Genomic DNA, 24,709 nt, shown 5'->3' with positions numbered 1-24,709 from the left:
ATTATTACAGAAAAGGAACTAACGAAATTAAAAAAAAAGAAACTTATTTCACTAGAACAACTATTGAGTGTAAAGCATAAAACAAACTGTAGTACATATTAGCGAAGGAGGTTAGTTTATTAAACTTTATCATTCTCTTATGCATCTCTGCACATGGTTTAGGTACACAAAAACTGTGGCAGTCCCAAGAATTGACAACATTTCATATTTTTAACATGCATGTATTATTATGTTATATAAAAGTAAATCGAAAAGTAGGGCACCCATATTTTTTAATTTTTCGTAATTATGTACTTTTCATTCATAATTTCGAGTTTGAAATTAAAAAGTTAATTAAAATTAAAAAGTTAATTGTATTAAATTACCATAACTAAAAATGCTTTTATTAAAATGAAGATTACCATATTAGAAAAAATAGTAGTTTTTTTAAATAGATCTGGCAACACAACTCAGCTGTCTTAGTTTTGACATTCCGTATCCGTGGACGTTTCTAACCGGATTATCGTCGAATCACCTATTTGCACCGCATTTTTAATTGTGATATAGTTTGGTGCACAGTTATCTAAAACAGTGCGTCGCAATATATTCAAGATGTCTCGTCTTAGGTTTTGTTTTTTATTAGCAGTACTATGCAGTTGTTTGCAGAATGGTAAGTAGCGTTCCGTAAAACTATTTATGTTGCAATACATTCTTTGTTGCTTTTTATCGCTGTGTAGGGGCCGATTGTACGGTTCAAGCGCTTTGTTGTCGATGATTGAGCGTTATTTGCGCAATTAGCAGTAAAAAGAGATGATTTTTATGCCCCCGTAGTGATGCGAGTTTCTAGAAAAATGTACCCACATCTATGAAATTATTAAGACGTTTTCTAGCTAATTCTTTGATCCTATAAGCACAGTTACATATTAGTAATCACGGTACGAGGAATAGACATTTTGGAAGTATTATCTGTTTAATTTTATCTTTTAGTTACAGTACCTAAATGCCTGTATAATGTCCGTTTATAATACGAAGGGTATCACGAAATTGTTGTTTACCTGCGCAATTAATAATGTTCGAGTCATTTCGTGCCAATAGATGACCTTCTCAGGAAAAAAATATAACTAAAACCCTTTGTACTTGAGTAAATGACTAAAATCAGTGTCACCTACAATGATAAAACATTAAAATAAGCTGACCTAAAATTTGTTTTGTTTCAATAAATGCACAGACTAAACATTGTTCTTAATAAAAGAAAATAAAACCTAGTAATTTGAAGGTTACATTGTAATAGACTTTCAATAGCATGATAGTTTATTTTTGTAGGTACCTAGCAATAGTTAATACATTATAGTCTTATTAGAGGGTAATGGACAATATTTGCAGTTCATAAATTAATCATAACTTTAGATTATGTGAGTCTACCCTATCATCACAGTTTTTTTTTCTCCTTAACTACATTTTGGAGCAAAGAAACATCAAACAACTAGTGTTTTTTTTTTCATTTTAAAGAACCCTATTATAACTTTAAAGATAATTATTGGTTTTACAACTAAGTAGTCTAATTTTAAGGGCAATTAAATAGCCTTTCACATGACATATGTTACCAATTAAAATAATACTTGTATTAGAAAATATTTATAAAGAAAAGAAGCTAGTGGCTGTTTTTCTTTGCTCCCAAGTGTACCTGAATGTCACTAAAACTAGATTGTAATGTAAAAAGATTATTTCTTGTTTTGGAATCTTTTTTTCTGTGTAAAGGTAGGTATAATCTAAGTTCTTTTTACATTAATATGTGTTTGTGCATCTGCAGTGATTCAAATCTTTCTATTCCTCAAATGACTCGCCTTTCAAATATAACTAATAGCCATCTAGAAATCGAATAGTCTTATTAGAATCTGTTTTCAAAGTAGTCTGTATTTTTATCAGCAAATTTTCTGTACACTAGGTATCTCTGTGCAGTTTCACCCGTGTTGCTTGGTTCCTTTTGATTGTAGTCTCCTTCCATGATAAATGGACTATCCAATACAAAAAGAGTTTTTCAAATTGGACCAGTAGTTTCTACGATTAGCATGTTAAAACAAACAAACTCTTCAGCTAATTTCATTTTTTCGTCAAAGCTTTACCAGCCTTGCATTAGGTACATTACTTTAGCATTTGAATATATTGTTTAGCTTTTATGAATACTTTCCTAACCATATCATAATAATACCTCCCTGTCCTACCATCACAACTATTGTTTGCCTAATTTGTAAGATGAAGTGACCTTGCTATGATATTTACACTTTCCTGATATATTATTATTTCATATTAAATCTTATATGTCAAAATGATGTATAACCTCATGAAGACTACAGTGTCTAGAATAATGTGAACTTCACACATCAAATTATCTTAATGTAACCAATTTATTTAGTTTTTAACCTTATTTCTATGCTAATAAAGTTGGTAATAGAATAGAAATAAAAGCTATATTAGAATTAGAAGGTAGATGTCTGTACAGTACTTAATATAATAATCAATAACAATGTAGGTATGTATGATATACCATATCTGTGTCCAGTGTTTTGACAAACAGATGTTGGTGTCAATGAACTGTAGGTAGTAACTACATCTATTGGTCCCGAAACATTGAGGGTTTATTTTGTAGAGCATTTTAATTTTTTAAATACGCCGCTGCTTGTTACCCCTGCCAGCCCCTACACTCCATGTTAAAACATAACATCTTCATTGCAATATATTAACCACAACTTGATAAAAATATCATAACTATATTGTGTAACATTTTTAACACGATTTTTTTTTTCCGCAGGTTACGGTTTTACAACAGAAAAGCCAGTTACCCAGCATGTAGATCCTAAACCAGAAGTTCCTGAAACGTTGCCTGAAACAACACGAGTGCCTGCGCCGAGCTCGTCGACGGCAGCGCCGACCACACCAGCCCCGACACCGGCACCAACGCCAGCACCCACACCAGCTCCTACTCCAGCTCCTACTCCAGCTCCTACCCCTGCTCCTACTCCTGCGCCTACTCCTGCGCCTACCCCCGCACCCACACCCGCCCCAGCGCCCACTCCTGCCCCTACCCCTGCTCCTCTCCCCGCCCCCGACCAAGGCACATGGTCCTTCACTGATGAAAAGGCCAATCAGACATGCATTGTGGCCCAATTCGCAGCCCAACTGAATGTCACATACACCAAGTTAGTGGAGAATGGTGAGTGAAAGTGCTTTATTATTGACAGAGAAATTTTCTAAGCTGTGTGAAGGATTTTTTCTATTCTTTTTGTATTCATTGAGGCCATGGATTTTTCTTTGTTAACGCTTTTTGTGGGTGATTTCATAACTCTTGTTTTTAAATAAGAAGGCTTTTCTGTAACATTGAGTGATGAGCGATCTTTGTGATGAAACTTAAATTATACAGTTATTATGTATCTATGTATCATTATGTTAGACAAGATAGGATTTAATACAAAAGGTAGTTCCATAGATAAGCATAGTCAAATAAACAAAACAAACTCATTTTATTACATTAGTAGAGATGAATCATGCACTCTGATTAGATAGATTCTAGATATAATCTGGAATTGTTTTCCTGTTCGCATAAAATCTTGTGTTTTAGTACTTTTAATGAAGAACCTTATTTTCTTACACAGCCGTCCTTAGCATCATCTTTAATTTTAGACTTATTTTAGTGGCACAGGTAAAATGTTTATGTCACAGAGGTTGAAAAACTACCTCCTTTTTATTTTTCCTGATATGTCACTATTGGTATCAGTTTCGTTTTATAAATATTGACTTTACTTTAAAATACGATTATTATCCGATTTGGTGCAGCCGTTCTTGAGTTACGCGCGATTTTGTCTAATCATTTTATAAAGATTGATTATATTGTACGTGTGTATGTTATTATGTACACATACAATCTTCGTAGTAGTTCTATAAGTGGATAAAGGGAAACATTGTCTTTGTGACGTCACACATGTTATCAAGTAACGTGTTTATAATATTTCGTGTCGATGACGACCACGCAATTCTGCCACGATATAAGAGACGGAGAAAGTGGCTAATTAGCAATTAAACATTTGAATTTAACATTATACTGAGGTTACTTATTAATATAAATAGTTTATTATACATGAATCGTTTAATACAAATCGCAAAATGTATTATAGTAACCAGATTTACAAATCATATTGCTAAGGTTATCTTAAGTTCAAAATAAAATCTTTGTATTGCCAAGAGGATACTGAAAATCAGTAGTAACGTGTTCACATAATGTATTTCGATCGGGCCTGACCTCGGCAGCGCGACTAATTTGTAAAATATCGAATAACTTGAGGCTGTTTGCCAAATATAACCTTACTGTGACGCCTAGCTGGCTCGGCATTCTAGAAATAAATTCGCCAATTTTTAACTACGACCTTGTCTCTGCAGTGTTTGAAAAGAGTCCCTCTTTTAGTGCTTCCCTACAGTCCTAAATAAACCTAAATACTTTCTGTAGCCAATAGTTGCTTGTTTTACTGAACTTAGTATTTTTTTTAATATTTAAGAGTTTAGTACTGTTAGTACGAGTTTGCTTTACATTTTAATTAATCAAAACAAAAGTGCGATTAGCGCTCTGATTGGTTGGTTTATTGGAGCCGGCCAATTTTGTGATAATTTGGTTTTATGGGTATCCCTTATCGTTAAGTGACCATCAGTACCCTTAGTACCAGTTTGCTTGATCGAAATGAGAGCGCGTTCGGCGCTCTGATTGGTTGGTCTATACTCTATTCGTACCGGCCAATCAGAGTGCCGAACGTGATCTCGTTTCGATTACATTAAACGTAAAATAAACTCGTACTAAGGGTATAGTTCCGTTTGCCAGTTCCTTAAAAGAGTATTTTATAGTGAACATTTACTCATTTTCCGTGGCATTTGTAAATCCTATATGAAGATAAAATGGCGACAAGCCAGGAATGCCATCGCGACATTGAAGGCCGGTCTCAGGGACTGTCTACTGCTACTTCTCTTCGTAATTTAATTTATCTGATAATAAGATAAGGCGTCATATAATTACCGGGGCTTCGGGTTTACCGGGGCTTCGGGTTTACCGGGGCTTCGGGTCGAAAAGCAGGAGAAGGAACGGGGTGGTTTTTAGTCAGTAAGAGTCTGACACTCCCTTTCGCCTTGCCCAAGGCGGGAGAAGTCATTGGATGATTTTCCCCCCTCAAAAAAAAAAAAAAAAAAAAAAAAAAAAAAAAAAAAAAAAAAAGGCGTCATATAAATGATAATAGAAATATGAAGTAGCTCTTTTATTGCTGCTTTCATTATCTCGCGTTGTTGTTAAATTTTAATATGGTATGAATAAATGACTTTTCTTAAACATTATCTGGTCTTCCTTGCAGGAAATGTTATAGGAAACTATTTTTTGTTAACTAAAATTTACGTAAAATCACGGAGAAAAGCTCTACTAGTTTCGAGTCACAGAGGGACTCTTTATCATGAGCGGCGTGCGCAGACGCGGCGACGTCGTGATTTTTAGTTAATTTATTATGTCTCACGATATTTATTTTTTTGTAGTCAATGAATATTTGTTTTTAAACGTAAACTAAGCAACATTTTTTCTTGGTCAGAATCTTTCGAAGAATCTGTAAAAGTAATCTTTATTTCTTATCCATTTAAAGTCGATACTTCATTAACGCGAAATTCGTGATAAAATATTTCTTTGTTTGATACTTTCGACCTTAAACCCAGCGGATATTTCCGGGTGCAATCATCGTTTCGCAGTGTTAAGGGGGAGTGGGGGTCATTGTAATTGGTACCATGGGCGGTGCATCGCGACCCCGCCTGGCGTGCTCACTTGCTCAGGGTCGTCGGTACGATACTGGGTTAAACTAACTGGTAGGTTATGTCGTCTTTTCACATATTTTCTCGTAGGAATTTCGCAAATTCTTCCCTTCCATTCCCTTCAAGTCAAGTCAAAGCATTTATTTCAATTAATCCTAAATAAGGCACTTTTGAAACGTCAAATTAATTTGTCCGTCAGTCTGTCTGTCAGTGAAGCTAGGCGCTCGTTCCTTAGTGCACCTTAGTGCCTTAGTATAGTGCCCCCTACACTCCCTAAGGAGGAAACATGCAAAGTTCAGCTTTCTAAGCCCTGTAAATTAGGCTGTTAATTGTTTGTCACACAGCCAAGGAGTAAATAAATCTTTTATTGTTCAGCTTTTGTTAAAAATGTAAAAAGAAACTTTGTTTTCTTAAGATCAAGGTTGCTTTTGGAGTGACGGTGAATGCAAGCGTGATGAACCGTCTCTTTATATATAACATTTTTTTTTTCTTTAAAAAACGCATTTTATTTTCGTTAGGCTTAAATTAGACCTCTCGTTGAGCTGTTGGGTGAACGAAGCACTACATAGTTATTTCCATATTTACAAATAATGCACTAGTAATGAGCAAAATGTTTAATCATTAATGATATTGTTTTCACAAATCCGATAGTGGTTATTTTATTGTAATGAGTATGGCCTTTAATTAAATAAGTTCACTCTCGCCTGACCAGGCCGTGGACAGATAACACACACATTGTATTTCAAAATGTTCCATACTAATAATACTAGGTAATTTACTTCCATGTTCAGGCGAAATAAATAATTCCGGTGGTGATTGTATTTAAATACTAACTTCGTGTCTTCTATCAGCGGTTTTGCCCAAGAGACCGGTATAAACGGTGCCTTATTGAAATTTTGAGACTGAGACTATAATCCATCTCCGTGTTCAGTTTTATTCAGATCTGCTTAGCAGTCTCTGGTGGAAAAATACCCTTAACTCTGTTGGTAAAGTTTTTTTGAACACATGGATAAGTCAACCCCATACTTATACTCCAGCTGAAACCTTAGGTTTTATTTAAGTTGTATTCTTATATTATACTAGCTACTTTCTCGCGGTTTCACCCGCTCTGCTCGGCTCCTTCTGGCCTCGGGTCATAGCGTGATGTTTTATAGCCTAAAGCCTTGCTCGATAAATTGACAATCCAACACAAAAAGAATTATTCAAATCGGACCAGTAGTTCCGGAGATTAGCGCGTTCAAACAAACAAACAATCAAACAAACTCTTCAGCTTTATAAAATTAGTATAGATTTTAGTACACCGAAATAAACTCAAAATACTGCAAAAATAAGTTAAAAATGTGTTTTGTGGCAAAAAAAGGAGTATGTTATGTATGTATAAATAAATAAATGAATCCAATATCAAGTACAAATGATGATAAGCCGTGACGCATCGCCTACGCCCCTTGCATTCGCTCAATGATATCTGTCAATGGCGCTTTGTTGTTTCATATTAAACATACCTATATGTAATGTTATATTGTAATTTTATATGCTATTTATAACCAATTGATACAATAACAACTATAAAATGGTTATTTAAGTTCAATTCTCTAATACGGACTTTAAATCATTAATTTTGAAAAGGATTGGCCACAGTAAGCTCTACAAAGAGATGAGTGGAAGGAGAGTAGGGAGGCCTTTGCCCTTCAGTGGGATGACTATGACTGAAAATAAAATGAATAAGTAAATAAAATAATTTTGAAATGTCAAAAGGCTTGCACCTATTACAATGATGGCTGTTTTCACCAACCAGTCCTAAGTTATCTCTTAACTAAGTGATTCTTAGCTACGTGACACCTTGTGTTTTAAGAACATGACTCCTTCCCTTGCTTTTCATATTTGGTTGGATTGTTTGTTTCTAGAAGAGTTAATTTGTAAATAATGTGTAAAAGACTTAATACAATCCCATGAGAAAATTAGTTTTTCTCAAGTGATTTCATCCATTGGCACATCAACCTGCTCTCATCAGTTTTATTGATTTTCAACTTTACTGTTTTGTGTTTTGAGTCGATAGTATATTGAAGATGTTTAGTATACATTGATGTGCTTTCTGTCCATTGGTTTCAACCTGCTCTAATCAACGTTTTATAAATTTCAACTTTACTGTTATGTGATAGAGTCGATAGTATGTTGAAGATGTTTAGTATACATTGATGTGCTGTCTACCTAAGTTTTTACATGAAAGCTAGCGTGACTCAATGTCTTTGTGTTGCATAAAAATATTATCTTACTTCTGTATAAAATAGAGGTAGACGAGGTAGCAACGTAGGTAATGTTTTTATGTCATGGATTATATTGTTATGACTGTTTCTGAGCCGCGCAGATGCAGCTTTAACTGCTATTTAATAATATGAGTAATAATTATGTTAGTGAGTCATTTATTTATTATTTGTCTTAACACTAACTAATGCGACAAAGTAACTTTAAATCTAGACTAACAAATAAAATATTGAATTGAATTTTATATTAATGGGGCTGTCATTTTCTAACTCGGAAAGAATCCTTAATAAAAAATAAGATTAAAAAAAACATAACATAAAGCTGTAAAGTGTCATGTAAACCATAAAACCTATAAATAAAGGTAACATTGAATTAAATGTCAGTTATTAAATATGTTTCAAGTATAATAATATAGACTTCTGCAAGCTATCACAACGTGCTTGCTACCGCCTTATCGGGCACGTCCTATGTGTGTGATATGTACTTAGTGGAATCTTGAAGATATCATGTTTGAGCTGTTTATCATTTCCTATAGTATTATTATATTAGCTGTTCGTCCCAGCTTTCGTTGGGTGCTATATTTTTACTTATGTAACGTTGCGCCTTTTATCCCCGAAGGATTAGGCAGAGGTGCACATTACGGCACTAATGCCGCTATACAATGTACACCCACTTTTCACCATTCGTGTTGTTATAAGTCCAATGTAATAGGGGTGAGCCTATTACTATATACTGGGCACAATTCCAGACTCTGTGCTACTACTGAGATATTTTTCCAAAACCTGAAACCGAAAATATCCCAGTAATACTTTGCCCGACCGACAGTCGCACTTGCGACCACTCGACCAACGGGGCAGTCTTTTCTTACTTATCTGTTGATATTTTAATTTTTTTTATCATTTGGTCTTACGGTACATATCAAATTGTCAGTTCTCAAAGGCCTTTTTACAACAAAAACGGCAATGCATCATCTTAAAAAAAAGATTTATCCAATTTGGATCAGCCGTTTTCGAGATTTGCGCTTTCTAACATTTTACCATCGATCGTTACACATCTACTCATCTAGATACGTTATCTCTATTGTATTTGTTTCTGGTAATAAAACGTAATCTGTTATAGAGGCTAATTCTCTCTGATATGAAAAATCGATGTTTATGCCCAAAACTGACTGCTTATCATTTCCTATCTATCTTATGTCCTTATGTATATCACAACAAAGTGTATGCTCTTCAATTTTCTTAAAGTTTTTGTGAATAATGATGTGTTTACAAACGTCGGCGACATTACCGCTCGCTCGCTGATTCAGCCGTGACATGAGTCATTACGGTACTCTTTGGAACAACTGTACATATGTCTCATAATGTAGGGAATGCAGAAAGTTCACTAGAAAGTAATCCGTTAAAAATTTTAATAAAATTATTAGTCACCGAAATGTATGTTCGCGCATAACTCCTAAATGACTGTATCGTTTTGATAATTATTGCTGATTGAGAAGTATTGGCTTTTTCGGAACTTCGAAAATTTCTCAGTAGTCGGAATCTGGAAATGTGTCCGGTATATGGCAATAGGCTCAACACCTATTACAACATAAATTGTGAAAAGTGTGTGTACATTGTACAGTAGCATTACGTGCCATAATATGCACCTCTACCTACCCCTACGGGGACAAAGGGTATGATGATATATGTTTAAAGGAAGTGCGTATGACAGAATAATTCGTCTAGTAGACTATGGTATCGAAGCATAACATTATTCTGTATTGTTATTTGGCTTGAGCAGTAGAATGTTAGAACTTCTGTAAATTAGAATTTAAGTACACATAGATAATGAAACCGTGATATGTGATTTGTTACGTATGAATCAATCTGCTTTGTGTTTATAGATATGATTATTGAGATATTAATAAACATTGCTAGATTAGGAATTCAACATAAGTATCGGACTATGGTATATCGTATAAAAATGTGGCACGTCTCAATAACTTGGCGAAAATTCTTGGAATCTGGGAAATAATAAAGAATTTCGAATATTATTAAATATTTTCTAGTAGGTTCTGTAAAGTTCACGTTCATTTTAGGCACCAGTTAGCATTAGTATTATTGCTGCTTTTATCACTTTGCGTAAATTGCCAACAGTAAATAAAGCTATTTAATAGACAATAGAATCTGAAATTGTGCTTGTATTCTAAAAATATTACATAGGTATTATGTGTGCCTTTAGCCAAATGCCATTTAAGCGCTTGTCTACCGAGAAAGTAGAAAATTCAATGTATGGAAGTTATATGACATTTGTCAAAATTTATTTCAATCCGTATAGTTTTCTTTTCTGGTCTCTCGGTGGACATGCGCTAAATGGCCTTTGGCTCACAGCACAGGACAGTTGAAAAGGTAGTTGTTACATTTAATAATGTGCACCTCTGCCAAAACCTTCGAGGAATAAAAGGATGTTATGTGTTTATGTAAGACTTCTGCGTGCGAGTCGCGGGTTTGTAAACTGTGTCGCCGGCGCATGCGTGGTGCTAAGTGCATGCGCTTGAGCAGTTGCCATGTCGTACAGTGAACCGATGTATGCCAAGTGTTACTGTTGCATAGAAACTAGTTGGTCTTAGTATTGATTTGACATCATTTTATACAAGTAGTAGTCTTTGGTATGATGTACATTTTAATGTTGTACTTTAACCATAAAAAGGTCCCTATTAAAGGATCTCTTAAATTCGCATCCTCATCATGGACCACAAATTAATCAGGATGCAATTTCAACAACAAAAGCATAGAGTACAAGCAACCAAATTATTCTAACCTGTTTATTATTTAGTATAGACACAGAATTAATAGAAATGCAATAACAACACTCTTAAAACTACTGAGAAACTAATTGCAAATATTTCCGCAACAACTGACTCACAGCTACATAACTATAAAAATGGAGTAAAATGAGCACATTATATCACTGCATTGGTCACAGTAACACCGTTCTAGATGAAAAAGAAAAAAAAACAAGGCTTTGTTTAAAAAACTAGGCTATCTCGCTTGTGCACAGTTTCTAAATATTTTGGTTCCGCTAGTCTTTGTCGTGCCACTGGTTCGAAGCACGACTGTTGAATATAATATCTGCACTTCGATCCTCCCGGATTTTGTAGTCTTTATTGGGTTTTTTCGATGTCAAAATTCGCAGTAACAGCACCAATATGCTTAGTTCCGTGAACTTTCAATCCACTGTTGACGGCTGCTGACTCATATTTAGTGGAATTACAATTCTATTGTATTTTCGAAAGTATAACTTTTAAATATTTTATTTCATTAGTAAGAAAATTTAAGGAAATGTTTGTAGCTATAATTTTAATAATAGGCTAGTCATACTCAAGATTCTTTCCTTACCGCGATTAATTTCAATTTTGCAATGTCTGTTACTCAGAATTTTACAAAAAAGGTCTTTTATACTACTATATAGATATTTTTTGTCATATGATTAACAGATTATTTATTACGTGACTAAATAAATCAGTTATTTCCTTGTAAAGGAGGTTGCAGTAGATCCGTTTTTCCTTCTCCTCAATTGTGTCTGAGATGACTACGACCTCAACGCTGATGTCGATGACAGTTTTGTAATTCATTTCTCCGAATAATCGGATCTTCAGCTAGATGGAGAGATTTCTTATTGGTATCCGTAGTTCAAAAGGCACCACAAATCCAGTATTTAATTAATGGTACATTAAATAAATTAGTCCTAGGCTAAAAACTCAAAACAATTCTAGACTCCTAATTATGCTAAGTATTCCACCTGACCTCTTCTCATCTAACGCGACCGACACAGCAATTTTACTCCTATAACCATATACACAAGTGTCATAACAGCTTGAATATAGCTTCTTTTATATACTGTAGCCTGAAGCCCTATACGGTTCGGCTCAGTGCACTGATGCGCAAGAGATGGTCGCCACTCTTACGTAAGCACCCTGTAGGTTATGTCCAACTTGACGTCATACTTATGAGTAATGGAAATTAATTCGTAATTGTGTTGGGGTTAAATTCAAATTTCAATAATAGTTCTTCAATGTCATTATGACCTTTATTCTGTATAGATAATTATTAGTATGTATACATTGCACTCTGAATTTTTTAGGTTTTTCTAGTCATATTAAGTCAGCCAAAGTACTGAAAAAATGTCTTGTCTATCTTATTAATTAAAAAAAAAATAAGCTAAAATCTATTTACTTTAAAATTTTTAGTTCGTCTAGCGTGTCGCCACTGTCGTTTTTAATCACCGCATAAATAAAAATATAATAATATTCGAAACCTACCAACGGCAAGTACCAATGTGACATTTTTCCGATTCATTTGTACTAAGATTATTTAAACACCACTACCAAAGGTGAAGTAAAACATCGTCAGGAAACCTGGCCTTATAATTTCTAATTACTTATAAGTTTGAAATCGCCAACCTACATTGAGCTAGCGTGGTGATTAATGCCCAATCCTCCGTGTGAAAAGAGGCCTTTGGTCAGCAGTGGCCACTTATAGGCTGATGATGTTAAAATAAAAATAGCTAAAGTAAAGTGAAATGAAAGTGATTTATATTGTATTTATTTAAAACTGTAAGAGCTGGACATAGTTTCATAACGATTGCAGAAGTGCATCCATTTTGAAATTGCACTCTGAAATATTACAACGCCTTTGTTATGCAATATTATAGATATTAAGTTATTAAGACTTATTTGCGTTTCGTAATCTGTAGCTTACTTACTTAGAATTGTATTGTCTAAGTATTCTTTTTAAATATCGGTCTTATTGTGTAAACAATTTGGACTGCCTCGTTGGTCGAGTGGTCACAAATGCAAATACCGGACAACGGGTTTCGGGTTCGATTCCCGGGTCGGGCGAAGTATTACTGGGCTTATTTCGGTTTCTTCGAAAATTTCTCAGTGGTAACACTGAATCTGGAAATGTGTAAATCTCAGTATATGACAATAGGTTCACCCCCTATTACACGGGACTTATAACAGAAATGTACATTGTATAACGGCATTACATGCCGTAATGTGCACCTCTTGCCTACTCCTTCGGGGATAAAAGGCGTGGTGATAAATTGTAAAAAAGTTTAAACAATTTGTTCGTTACATAAATGACTCATTGATTTAAGATCTATAAGAGTTCTTTGTATGTATAAAAAGTCCTACGAGAATACCTACATTATTTATTAATGTTGTTTAGCTAATTTCCATTTAATATATAGGTAACTAACTACTTTAAAAAACTTTTAAATTATAAACAACATCTTGAAACACTTTGCACCAAACTAAACACTTATTCATATGCATTGTTTATGCTTAGACGAACGGTCAGCATCTCAGCTCTTCTTACTGCGTATCATGGTCATGTTGCATCTCTTTTAAGGTATTGTGTTATTTTTTGGGGCAATTCTACTGATAACGAAAATGTATTTAGAGCTCAGAAAAAGTGTGTTCGAGCCATAGCGAAAATAACGCAGACGGATAGTTGCAAACCATTTTTTATAAAATATAGTATCCTTACGTTACCGTGTATATACCTACTTGAAGTTGTAATGTTTGTAAGGAAAAACATGCACTATTTTAGCAAGTTAAAAAGTAAAAGACATAACTGTTATATAAGTATACCGCAAAATAAAACAGCGCGACTCAATAAAAGTATTTTTTGCATGGCACCTCGGATCTATAACCATCTGCCAAGATCAGTTCTCGAAACCCCACAGATCAACATGTTTAAGAGGAAAGTTAAAACATTGTTATTGTCAAAGGCGTATTATAGCGTAAGTGAATTTTTAGAAGATAAATTATAACATAATACCGTAGCTTCTATCTAAAATTGCTTTGTATCTATTTCTTGTGTATCTAATTTTGCAAGCCTTATGGTAGGATATGGTCAATGCTCCTTTTGTTAAATAATATAAGATCTATATGTATGTACCCATATTCGCAGAAATAAATGAATTTGAATTTGAATTTGAATTTAAAATATTCAAATATTAATTTGCTTAAATAAACCAACTAAGTAAAATAATACTATAGTCTAGCAAATATAACCTACTTTCATATCGCCGAACAATATCCGATATTGTCAATAACTGTCACCGTACAGTCATAGAGAACACAAAGGTTTTTTTTATACAGTATCGGCAATCGAGGCAGAGGTCACACGAACGAACAACAATAGTTTTATTTACTTGCCGTGCGCACGGTGGCGTGGTGGGGCAGACACGCGAAGGTTAGGGCTTATACCAGTTTCTGATGCACTATGCATACTCAGAATTGCCTTTTTTCTCTCCTTTTCGCAATTAAAATGTACCTTTAAGTCTTTGTTAATAGGTGTTAAGTTTGTCCTACATATTTTTAGTCTGGGAATAATTAGGAAATTAATTAAATTGGTAACGAATGTGATTTAAGTTGGAGTTGTTTGTGTCTTGTTCTCTGAAACTGCTGGTCGGATTTGGGATTAGTTTTATGAATTTAATAGCTCAGTTGTTAAGGACGGTTAAATTATAACTTACTGTACATATGGCAGTATGTTTGTATATGTTATTGACATTTACATGTTAACAAGTAACTTAATACTATTTTTTAAAACTATTGCCTCTCTCCATGCTGAACTCTTTTCATCCTCTCAATTCAGCCAAAACAGTTCAACAATTAAAAATTCATGGAAACTCATTACATTAAAATAAATATTATACATATTACATAGATGCTGTCACATAATGTATCTTTTACCTCGTAAAAAAGAAAACCATTGCCCGTTTTGATTTGTATATAAAAGAAGTTTATCAACTTTTTTTGTACAACATGTGGTCTGGTAAAAAAATATTGTGAAATCACCCATGACTCACGGCCACATACTGGTTGAATGTATTTAATTACTCGTGTTGTAGGTATTCATTCTAATTATCTATAGGAAGTTGTCTGATTATTTAAATATAATACTGCATCAAAGTTTATGGGAATATTATGAACCTATTACTAGAAAAAATAATGTAATAATTATGAAATTGAAATAATCCTTTTACCTTTAACAGTATTCTGATAATCAGAACTTCTTATTTTTTTCAGTAAGTTAAGGTAATATTTTGTTAGTTGACTGTCAAACGAATCGTCTGTAAGGCTAACAGAAATTTAACTTAAGCTGAATTAGGTTATGTTACAAAGACGAAGCGACATATAGACTCAAAAGAAGGAAAGAAATAAAAACAGTTTATTTGTACCAATTAAGAAACAATGTATGTATGTATGTATGTAAACATAAACAATTTTAAATGTTGTCCCTCAAACTTCACTTCACTATTTTCCAAAAATGATTTTAACCAACCTTTCCTTTCTCCACAGCAACGTCTCTATCGTACGTGAGGCTCAACGTGCCCGCGAACGCGTCGGTCCTCAACGGCAGCTGTTCAGACCCCGACCAATGGATCCAGATCACCTGGAAGACCAACGACGACAGCGAGACGAACAACACCATGACCCTCGTGTACAACAAGAATGCCACCACCAAGAACTACGGCCTGAAGAGCCTGAACTTCACCCTCACTCCTGACAACTTCGTCAATGGATGTGAGTATTTGTTTGCAGTTTACGCCAAGTTTTGTATGGTAGCTATAGGTGGTAAACTAGCAGACGGGTTAGCTGATGTAAGCAATCAGCGCTGGCGCCGGCATTCACAACACCAGACGAATTACAAGTGGGTTTACTTGGGTTATCTTTAGCTTTTAGGGAATGGATTGCATTGGGTCTCCGGTAGCCTCAGTCATACACACATCATCTCAGTCACACGGTTTTGTCCTAAGTAACTTAATTGGGGTCAGGACAATGTATCTTCTTTTTTCTTTACTATTCTTTTACTATCATCGTACTACTTTTTGACCGTTATTCTTTCCTACATTTCAGGAAAAATTTGGATCAATTTATAAACTATTCATAGATATAAATTTTGATCAGAACACAGTATTGTTTTCGGAGAATATTGAGTGTGAAATACTTGTTTCATAAAATGTGTTGTTTATTTTAGCTAATTATATGTATTGGCTATGTAAATAAAGCGTGTACAACGTCTGCAATAAATTACAAACGTCGACTTGGATCGCTCTGCGTAGCGTACACTAGTTGACCTCAATTGACCCCTGAACTTGAGTTTATCGACACATACTTGTATTTATTTATATAATTAAATTATTTACGCAGATGACAATACGATCCGTTAAATACGCAAAATGGAGTAATTACTATAAAATTTTGTTTCAATTAAATAATTTGTACTTAGATTTTTCCCTTGTCAAAAAATATATCTTTTAGGGAATTATAGACACGATTTTATACATATGTCATGTCAATATTATCTACTTTGAAATACAATCTATTTCCAAGCGAAATATATAAATATATAATGATTTAAAATTTCAATTTCAGCAAAGGACCCGATGGAGCTGTACCACGGACCTGAATGGGTCACCCCACTGGCTACCTCGTACCGCTGCAAGTCTGCCACCCAGCTGAACTTGACCTCCGAGTCGCCCAGCGCTGTGGGAGTGCTCACCCTCTCTCGTCTGCAAGAAGAAGCCTACCGTACTACCGCTGGCAGTGGATTCAGTGCTGGTGAGTAGGAAAACACATAATCATATTATAAAGATTATTATAATCATATTATATTAGAGCACTGGCCTTCTTGTTGCCTATAGCCTTCTTTAATAGATGCAATATTCAACACAAATAGAATTATTTAAATCGGACTAGTAGTTCCGGTTAAATAAACAAACTCTTCAGCTTTATACATTACTAGCTGACCCGGCAAACTTCGTACCGTCTCAAACATTTTGTTCTCATCTTTTAAACCTTCCCTGGACTTCCACAAATAATTCAAGAACTACATTAGCCAAATCAGACCAGCCGATTTCGAGTTTTAACGAAACTAACGAACAGCAATTGATTTTTATGTATAGAGATATTAGTATAATAAAAAATATGTGGATGGAAAAGTAGTACTTTCAAAAGGGCACCTCGAAATGTATATAAACAATGTGTATCAAAACTAAGAGTCATGGCACGATACTGTGCATCGTTTCATCAATGTGAATAATAATACAATATGACCATAATAGGCTTCTTTTACACGTTCTCCGTGTGAATGAGAAAATTTCTCGCGGTACTCTGGCCTTAATAATAATATATGTCACTGTTCAGCATTCGATAGGCACATTCATTTATATCACTGAAATATAGTATTTTACCGACTTCCCAAAAAGGAGGAGGTTCTCAATTTGTTTTTTTACAAAATTAGTCACTGCCATCTCTTCGTGGAATTGATGTTATGTAATTCAATATTTTTTCGTTGACTCATAGGAACAGGATATTTATTTCAATAACATGATAAACAAAATGAACGATTTTTATTTGTGTATGTATTTTATGAAATGTAATGCGAAAATATGGAATCTGCATTTATTGTAAAAGTACTACATGGCAATATTATAAAGAGGAAAGGATTGATTGTTTGTGTGTTTGCGTTGAGAGAACTAGTTTGACTGCGCTGATGGTGTGGTGGCTGGGCAACCGTCTGCCGCGTACCGTGTAGCGGGTTCGATTCCCGCACGGAGCAACTTTTTGTGTAATCCACATATTGTTGTTTCGGGTATGGGTGGTATGTGTATATGAACTTGTATGTAAACGCACCTACGACACAGGAGAACATCCTAATGTGGAGCAACGGTTTAAAAAATGTGGAGCAACAGGTTAAAAAATGTGGAGCAACGGTTTAAAAAAATCTTTGATCACTCTAAATTTTTATCTTGTTACCATCAGTTATCATAGAATTCCTGAAGATTTGAGAATTAAGCTAGCTGGAAATTAGTATTGTAATAATATCATAATTCATTAGTTTTAAATATAAGCTCACAGTAGGTACAACGAACAACTAGATTACCGTTCAGGCATCACGAACACTCCCGATAGTATCGACCGCGTTATCAAACATCTGGCAGCGCGTGCGCAACTCCCGACCATTTTGCGTTTTATACGCTGTTCTTTGGTGCCTTGGAATTATTCATTATTTCTGCATACAAATTGACTGACTTTTGAGAATAAAAGTTCGTAAACATTTAATACTAGCTTCTGCCAGCGGTTTTGTTCATGTTTCTGTGGGATAAAATGTATCCTATCACGCAAGTCAGCTCATATCCTCTTTGTATACATAATTTCATTAAAATTCGTTGAGTAGTTACAATTATTACAATAGTGAAAAAAAGATAGCGAAAGATAGTGCTGTAAGTTTCACTCACGTAACCGTTCCTCGAGGCAATTCGATCAGATTCAAGCCACGGCAGGGATCGATAATCATGAACTAGCAACTAGCTATTGCGACATAAATAGTAAGTAGTATTATTAGGAAATAGAGATTACAGAGTAGAGCTAGAAGTTCAGTTCAGTAGATATATAGTGATTCAAGCTAGTTTAATAGATGGTACGAAGACTGACCCCGAAATGTATATTATATTAGCTTCTTACGCGCGGTTTCACCCGCTCTGCTTGGCTCCTATTAATCATAGCGTGATGTTTTATAGCCTATAGCCTTCCTCGATAAATGCACTATTCAACACAAAAAGAATTATTCAAATCGGACCAGTAGTTCCGGAGATTAGCGCGTTCAAACAAACAAACAAACTCTTCAGCTTTATAATATTAGTATAGATGATTGTACTTTGTATGGCGGGATCCTATACTATAGCTATTGCGACATAAATAGTAAGTAGTATTATTAGGAAATAAAGATTACAGAGTAAAGTGATTCAAGCTAGTTTAATCGATGGTACGAAGACTGACCCCGAAATGTATATACTATATGATTGTACTTATAGATAATGTGCTATGTTACAGCCCGCGACTGCGGCGGCGGCGACGTGCCCGACGCGGTGCCCATCGCCGTGGGCTGCGCGCTGGGCGGGCTGGTGGTGGTGGTGCTGATAGCCTACCTGGTGGGCCGCCGGTACTCCGCCTCCCGCGGATACCTCTCCATGTAGACTGCAAAGGTTTGTAAGTTCACACTTTTTACCAGGACAAAAGACTGAACGTTTTAGAGCTTAGATAATATTTAAAATAGGATTCAAACATAACATTTGTGTTAGAAGCAAAATGACGTTACTGATAAAATATTACTTAAATTTTTAGTTGCTTGAATCATAATTCTGCTCACTCTTGCTATTCCAATTAACTTTAGACATTGGCGGAATAGTCGACATCGGCTCAAATTAAACATTAAACGTAAAGCAAATTAAGCATTAAACGTAAAGCAAACTCGTACTAAGGTCCCAGATTAACGATCGACTCCTTGATTATAGAGCCAGTTCCCTATTTCTACAATGATATTTTCTTATGCATCTTCAGTGTAGATCATGTAGCTGCAGTGTCTTGTCCCATTTTTTCCTGTTTGTATGACTTTTCTGATGAAACAATTACTTATTTCCAGATGTCAGCCGCTCAGCGAATCGGCGAGAGTAGTCAATATATGAAAATATAGAAAACAGTTATACATTGTTTGCATCGCATTTACCCACACCCTCACATGTGACTAAAGTCCACTACTCTGCTTACCTTCCATTTGTATTGTATCTCAGTTACTGTGGTAAATATTAACACACTCGTCCTTTAAAGCTGGACTTTAATAAATTCAAGGATTTGTCTAACGTTGGGTCAATGTGAGAATATCGTTATGTATTAAATTCTTTAATTTCTTGTCTTTCAATCTCATGTCAATATCTTCCACATTGGCCAGTAAATAGTGTTCCAAGTATTTGATTGGCTTTAGTATTAAAATAGCGAGCAGATAGTGTATAGTTGAATTTGCTCAAAAATTAAAACAATTATTCCATGTCTAATTGATTCCGGTATGTTAGCAATTTACTTACTTTAGTACTCTACGGTTACATTCGAGAACTGACCACAGTGTGACCTAAGTACTAAGTGTTTTTTCTCAAAAATTCTATTTTCCTAAGCCATTGTTGTTTTCGGCCATAATAGCGTAAAATAACTCAAAAAGTAAACAACATAGATACAGTAACATTGTAAAAATGTGATTTAGTAGTAATTTTAAAACTGTGTGTATAGAATAGTATTTTTTGTTTGTCGAAATTACGCAATAATTATTTTATTTCTCCGTTTTTTTTTTGTAGACTTTTGTATATTTTTATGTGCTTTGTTTAGTCCAAAGATTTTATTTTCATTTCGGTTATATGCACGTATAACTAAACATTATATGTATATGGGGTCAATTTATTGTCAAAATGTCCATAATATCCATAAATATATAAACAATCCGTTTAGGTATAGTTAGTCGATAATAAAATGAATGCAGTGTCTTTCTTTTATTAGAATTTAGTATTCAGACTATTTTAAGTGTAACATTAAAGCTGGACAATGTCATTGCTAAATTTGTGTACATCTGTGGCCACCAGTGTTGCCATGCTCCAACTTATATCACGTCACCAAGTACAATAAATATCTCGTGAAATTTGAGACAGCCTTTCATGCGAGTCTGGCAATACTGGTGACCACAGATAGTCGATATTTGTTTAACAATCGCCAGAGTATAAAATTTTAGAAATGGCAATGAGTTGCCCAGTGATGCGGCTACGTTATGTGCAGTCGGCTATAATAAATAACTGAAGACTGCAGGTAACTCGCCAGGTGATGGAGCGAAGGGTATTGTCGGGAGTTCGAGTCCGGATGGAGTCTTCTATACGGTTGACTTGTACAACGTTTATATATTTTAACAGAACATTGTATTATTAATGTATGAAGTCACCCGCACAGTGGACCGAAGACAACTTACAAAAATGTGAAATACTAAAACAAACATTACCTCTGTTTAGTATCAAAATGTTCATGTTTTCGTAAGCCGTGCCGATTGATGTACGATTCGAAAAAGAAATAAATGTTTTTTATTGCCACAGTCGACTTTTATTTCTCCTCAAAAGCTTGTTACAATAAATACGTATATTATATACAACGACCAAGACTATGTACAATTATACCTACTGAACACTTGTTTGTTAATTAATAAATTATATTTGTGACAAACATCGCTCTTTTATCTATTAAAGCAAGTCCCTATTTATTTACAACACTATTACAACTTATTACTTGAACGTAAGTGCTCATTAAATACAACTAATTATTAAAACTAGAAAATTTATTTCGAGGAAATACATTTTTGTGCAGCAATTTTTGTCCACCCGCTAGATTTTACCACTGGTGAAATAGAATGAAGATATTTTGCTTACATAGTTTTCACACTTCGATATTCATAATTTAAAACTGGATAAGAAATAATAATACTGATTCTTGAATGACATTTGAATTTGAAAAGTACCAGAGTAGCATAAAGCAACAACAGTAAAAACAGGAGTCCCTGGTAGAGATTAGTGGAACTATAAAAAAAAGAATTAAAGTATTTATTAAATAAATAATAATGTTATGGAAGTAAAATATCTTCTATTAATTTATCAGTAGTTTTATTTAAACAATAACTTCGGTTCACATTTAGGCAGTTGTCCCACCAACGGCGAGTGAACGACTAACTATCGGCTATTTTCTCGCTCAAGAAACGTACAATAGATATACTTTCCGTGTAAACAAAAGAGATGCATATACAAATAGTTGATCGCTGACTGTTCACACTGCCGGCGAGTGCTCGCTTCACTAGTTTGTCGCTGAGCGACAAGAGCTATGAAAGATAACACTCGCTCGGCGACACTCGCCAAGCGATTAAAACTCACGCCGAGCGAGCAACCAGTGGTCATTTCTCTACAGTGCGTATCGTAGTGCGAGTAATTGCCCGCCTCACTCGCACACTCGCTTATAGCCGAGCTACACAAATATCAGAACTACACACTCGCTCGCCACGTCTCGCTTAACTCGTTTCTAGTTCTAGCTCTACTCGTTACTCGTTCATCGTTGCCGGTGGGACAACTGCCTAAGACAGTGGGGGACAAGTTTGTGTTTCAGCAAAATATCGACACTACGGTTTCCAGACGATGTACAGCCCTTTACAAGTTAACAAGTTTACAAAAAAAGTGCGAACCTATAAAAATACTTTCATAGAAATTCAGTGATAATTTCATCCCAAAAACAAAAGGAGGCTATTTGTCTTATAGCAAGTCTAGCATGGCCATTTAGGCTCACTACTCTCTATAGGCTGACGTGAATGAAACTAGCTACCAACTTACAATGATTTTAAATATGTGGATATCTATACTAATGACTATTTTAAATGCTGAAGAAAAATAAAAACTTGTTTTGTTGTTTTTTTAGAAGTAGAGGTAAGTCCTAAACGACGGACTGGCTATATGTATATGGCTCAACCAGAAAATAGAAATATAAGACAAAATTCAATCCATGATTTTACGAATTTGGGCGCTATTTATAGATGGTCTTAACTTAATTTTAACTTTGTCAAGCTGCACGTACTTGTCACTCACATCTACACTTACTTATAGCTACTTACAATTATTTAAAAAGTCTACAAAGTTAAGAAGTCTACCTAATATGTACAAATTATTATAAAAATACTGGTAGAAGTTATTAAGTACGTGTATTTACATTTTACATCGAGTATTGGTCGCTGGAGTGATGTGCTGTCGTGAACTACTTAATTCGTGAACAAAAAGCCTTATTATTCACTTAAGGCCATGGCTCACTGGGACGCCATGGCGACGTAGCCAGCGACGTCGTCAACTAGTTGGTATTACGACGAACGACTAACACCCAAATACTGAAATGCTACTCAATTTTAAGTTGCTCTTAAATATTGTGTTATCTCTGTCATTTACAAAGAATTTGTAGGGACAGAACTATTCTTGAGCACGTCTTAAAATTGAGTAACGTTTGAGTATTTGACCATAACTCGCTTGACGACCAACTGGCGACGTCGCCAAGTATACGAACTATATGTAACTATAACGTATATGGCCCTTAATGTGTATTTTACTAAGTTAATTATTATTATAGTAATCACGACTAGTATGAACATTAGTTACTAACCATTTCTATTACGCATTCTGTGGCAAAATATTAGAAAATGAATTTAGTAGTTCGCGACAGTGTCTAGCCTATATTTAACTTATTACATAGCCTCATAAAAGCCTCACTGTCTACACATTTCTACACGTATTGCAAGGCATTGTAAAAACTTGTTCATTTGATGTGCATTTAAAATATTTATGTTTAATGGCAACACTGATTAAAATAAAATATCCAAACAAACTGGTATTATTCTCTCAGACAAAATATCAGAGTTTATTTTACTTATAATGACATCGAAACAAGAGCACGTTCAGCGCTCTGATTGGTTGGTTCATTCCTGCCGGCCAATCAGAGAGCCGAAAGAACTCTCGTTTCATTTTCGTTCAACGTAAAGCAAACTCGTACTAAGGGTGCTGATTTGCAAAAACGATACCGATCAGTACTTAATTACTTATTTTATCATGTTACAATGTAGGTGATAGGTACACATTGTTTCATATCTTGATTATTTTATTAATCATTTGGCAACAATTTAAATTGTGATAGTACCCAAACAAAACACTAGACTTGTACTAATATTTTCTCAGAACACCTGTTGTTCATGTAGATATTTATATTTTAATCAAAGTGTTGTGTTGACTGTGTGAATCAGACTTTACTCACTTATCTGGGTAGAATATTATAATGGCACTATTTGGTAAAACTTACAGAATATATAAGGCACGTTACAGACTTCAAATAATAAGGCAGCGACATATATCTTTGTCAAATATGTTGCAACTATAATATCCAATCATTGAAGTATCTTGAGGCAAAAACAATTGCTTACATACTCATGTAAACTATTTGAGTAAAGCTCTATCAGTTTCAAGTTACAACGGGACTCTTATTCATGAGTAGCGTGCGCAGTGCGATTACGAGATAAAAAAAATATTAAAGTTGCAATTTATGAAATAAAGAGAAAATGTCGCCACCAAATCATTTAAAACTCAAATTATTATAATTCAGCCTTTATGTTCATAGGTACAAATGTATGATTCAACCATTTTGCACCAATCTCTTCATCGGCTAAGCATGGCACTGTTACCAAGTGTTTGTGACTGGAATTTGAACCTAATAGCTTGCTACTTAGAGTCTACTGTGGTATGGGGCAGGAGTCCAGTAGGACATTGTGTGTGGACTCCATTTCCGTCCAGTCTCGCTGCTGCCCGCCTATTGAGACGTCGCGGATGCAGCCGTTGAAATTCTTACCACCTTCTGTAGATTCCATTACACCTTCTAGAAAGAAGAAATGAATTAATTTACTTATTTTGCAGTTGTTTTGTACTGAAGTCATCAGAATCGAAAACTGTAATCATATGGGTAACAATGAGAACTCTACGGTTTAGGGCGCAGGAGCAGGTCCCAGGGGACGGTACAATCCTTTTCGTTCATTAGGGTATGTACTTGGTATCCAATTCTATATTCTACTAGCTTCTGCCCGCGACTTCGTCCGCGGAAAATTAAAAAAATTAGGGTTGTACTACATTTAGGGAGATGAAAAATAGATGTTGGCCGATTCTCATAGATACCGGATAAGCACAAAAAAAATCAGTCGGTCAAGCCGTT

The 24,709-nt window shown here is 34.8% G+C and overlaps 2 protein-coding genes across 3 annotated transcripts in view; one reads left to right on the top strand and one right to left on the bottom strand.

Moving 5' to 3' along the window:
• Window positions 1–459: 459 nt before the first annotated feature.
• Window positions 460–21,027, top strand: LOC118273223 (lysosome-associated membrane glycoprotein 2). Of its 2 annotated transcripts, none has more exons than XM_035590082.2 (6): window positions 460–649; window positions 2,789–3,190; window positions 15,422–15,646; window positions 16,499–16,684; window positions 18,959–19,110; window positions 19,548–21,027. In XM_035590082.2, the coding sequence occupies exons 1-5, from the start codon at window positions 592–594 to the stop codon at window positions 19,099–19,101; spliced, it is 1,014 nt and encodes a 337-aa protein (XP_035445975.1). In that variant the 5' UTR covers window positions 460–591; the 3' UTR covers window positions 19,102–19,110; window positions 19,548–21,027. The 2 variants fall into 2 exon arrangements, with proteins under 2 accessions (XP_035445975.1, XP_035445976.1); XM_035590083.2 differs by having other exon boundaries at window positions 461–649; window positions 18,959–19,114.
• Window positions 21,028–22,593: 1,566 nt separating this feature from the next.
• The window catches only part of LOC118273145 (laminin subunit alpha-2), a 139,948-nt gene continuing 137,832 nt past the window's right edge, over window positions 22,594–24,709 (bottom strand). The window contains exon 50 of the mRNA XM_050694757.1: window positions 22,594–24,379. Within this exon, the coding sequence (XP_050550714.1) occupies window positions 24,237–24,379 (143 nt within the window). The 3' untranslated portion in view covers window positions 22,594–24,236. The remainder of the gene's footprint in view (window positions 24,380–24,709) is intronic.

Source organism: Spodoptera frugiperda, chromosome 1 (genome assembly GCF_023101765.2).
Source record: "Spodoptera frugiperda isolate SF20-4 chromosome 1, AGI-APGP_CSIRO_Sfru_2.0, whole genome shotgun sequence".
NCBI lineage: Eukaryota > Metazoa > Arthropoda > Insecta > Lepidoptera > Noctuidae > Spodoptera > Spodoptera frugiperda.
This window is presented reverse-complemented; position numbering and strand designations above follow the sequence as displayed.

Coding starts and splice junctions, on each gene's coding strand:
- LOC118273223 (XM_035590082.2), top strand. CDS start 592: ATGTCTCGTCTTAGGTTTTGTTTTTTATTAGCAGTACTATGCAGTTGT. Junction 3,191..15,421: donor CACCAAGTTAGTGGAGAATG/GTGAGTGAAAGT, acceptor CTTTCTCCACAG/CAACGTCTCTATCGTACGTG. Junction 16,685..18,958: donor TGGCAGTGGATTCAGTGCTG/GTGAGTAGGAAA, acceptor GCTATGTTACAG/CCCGCGACTGCGGCGGCGGC.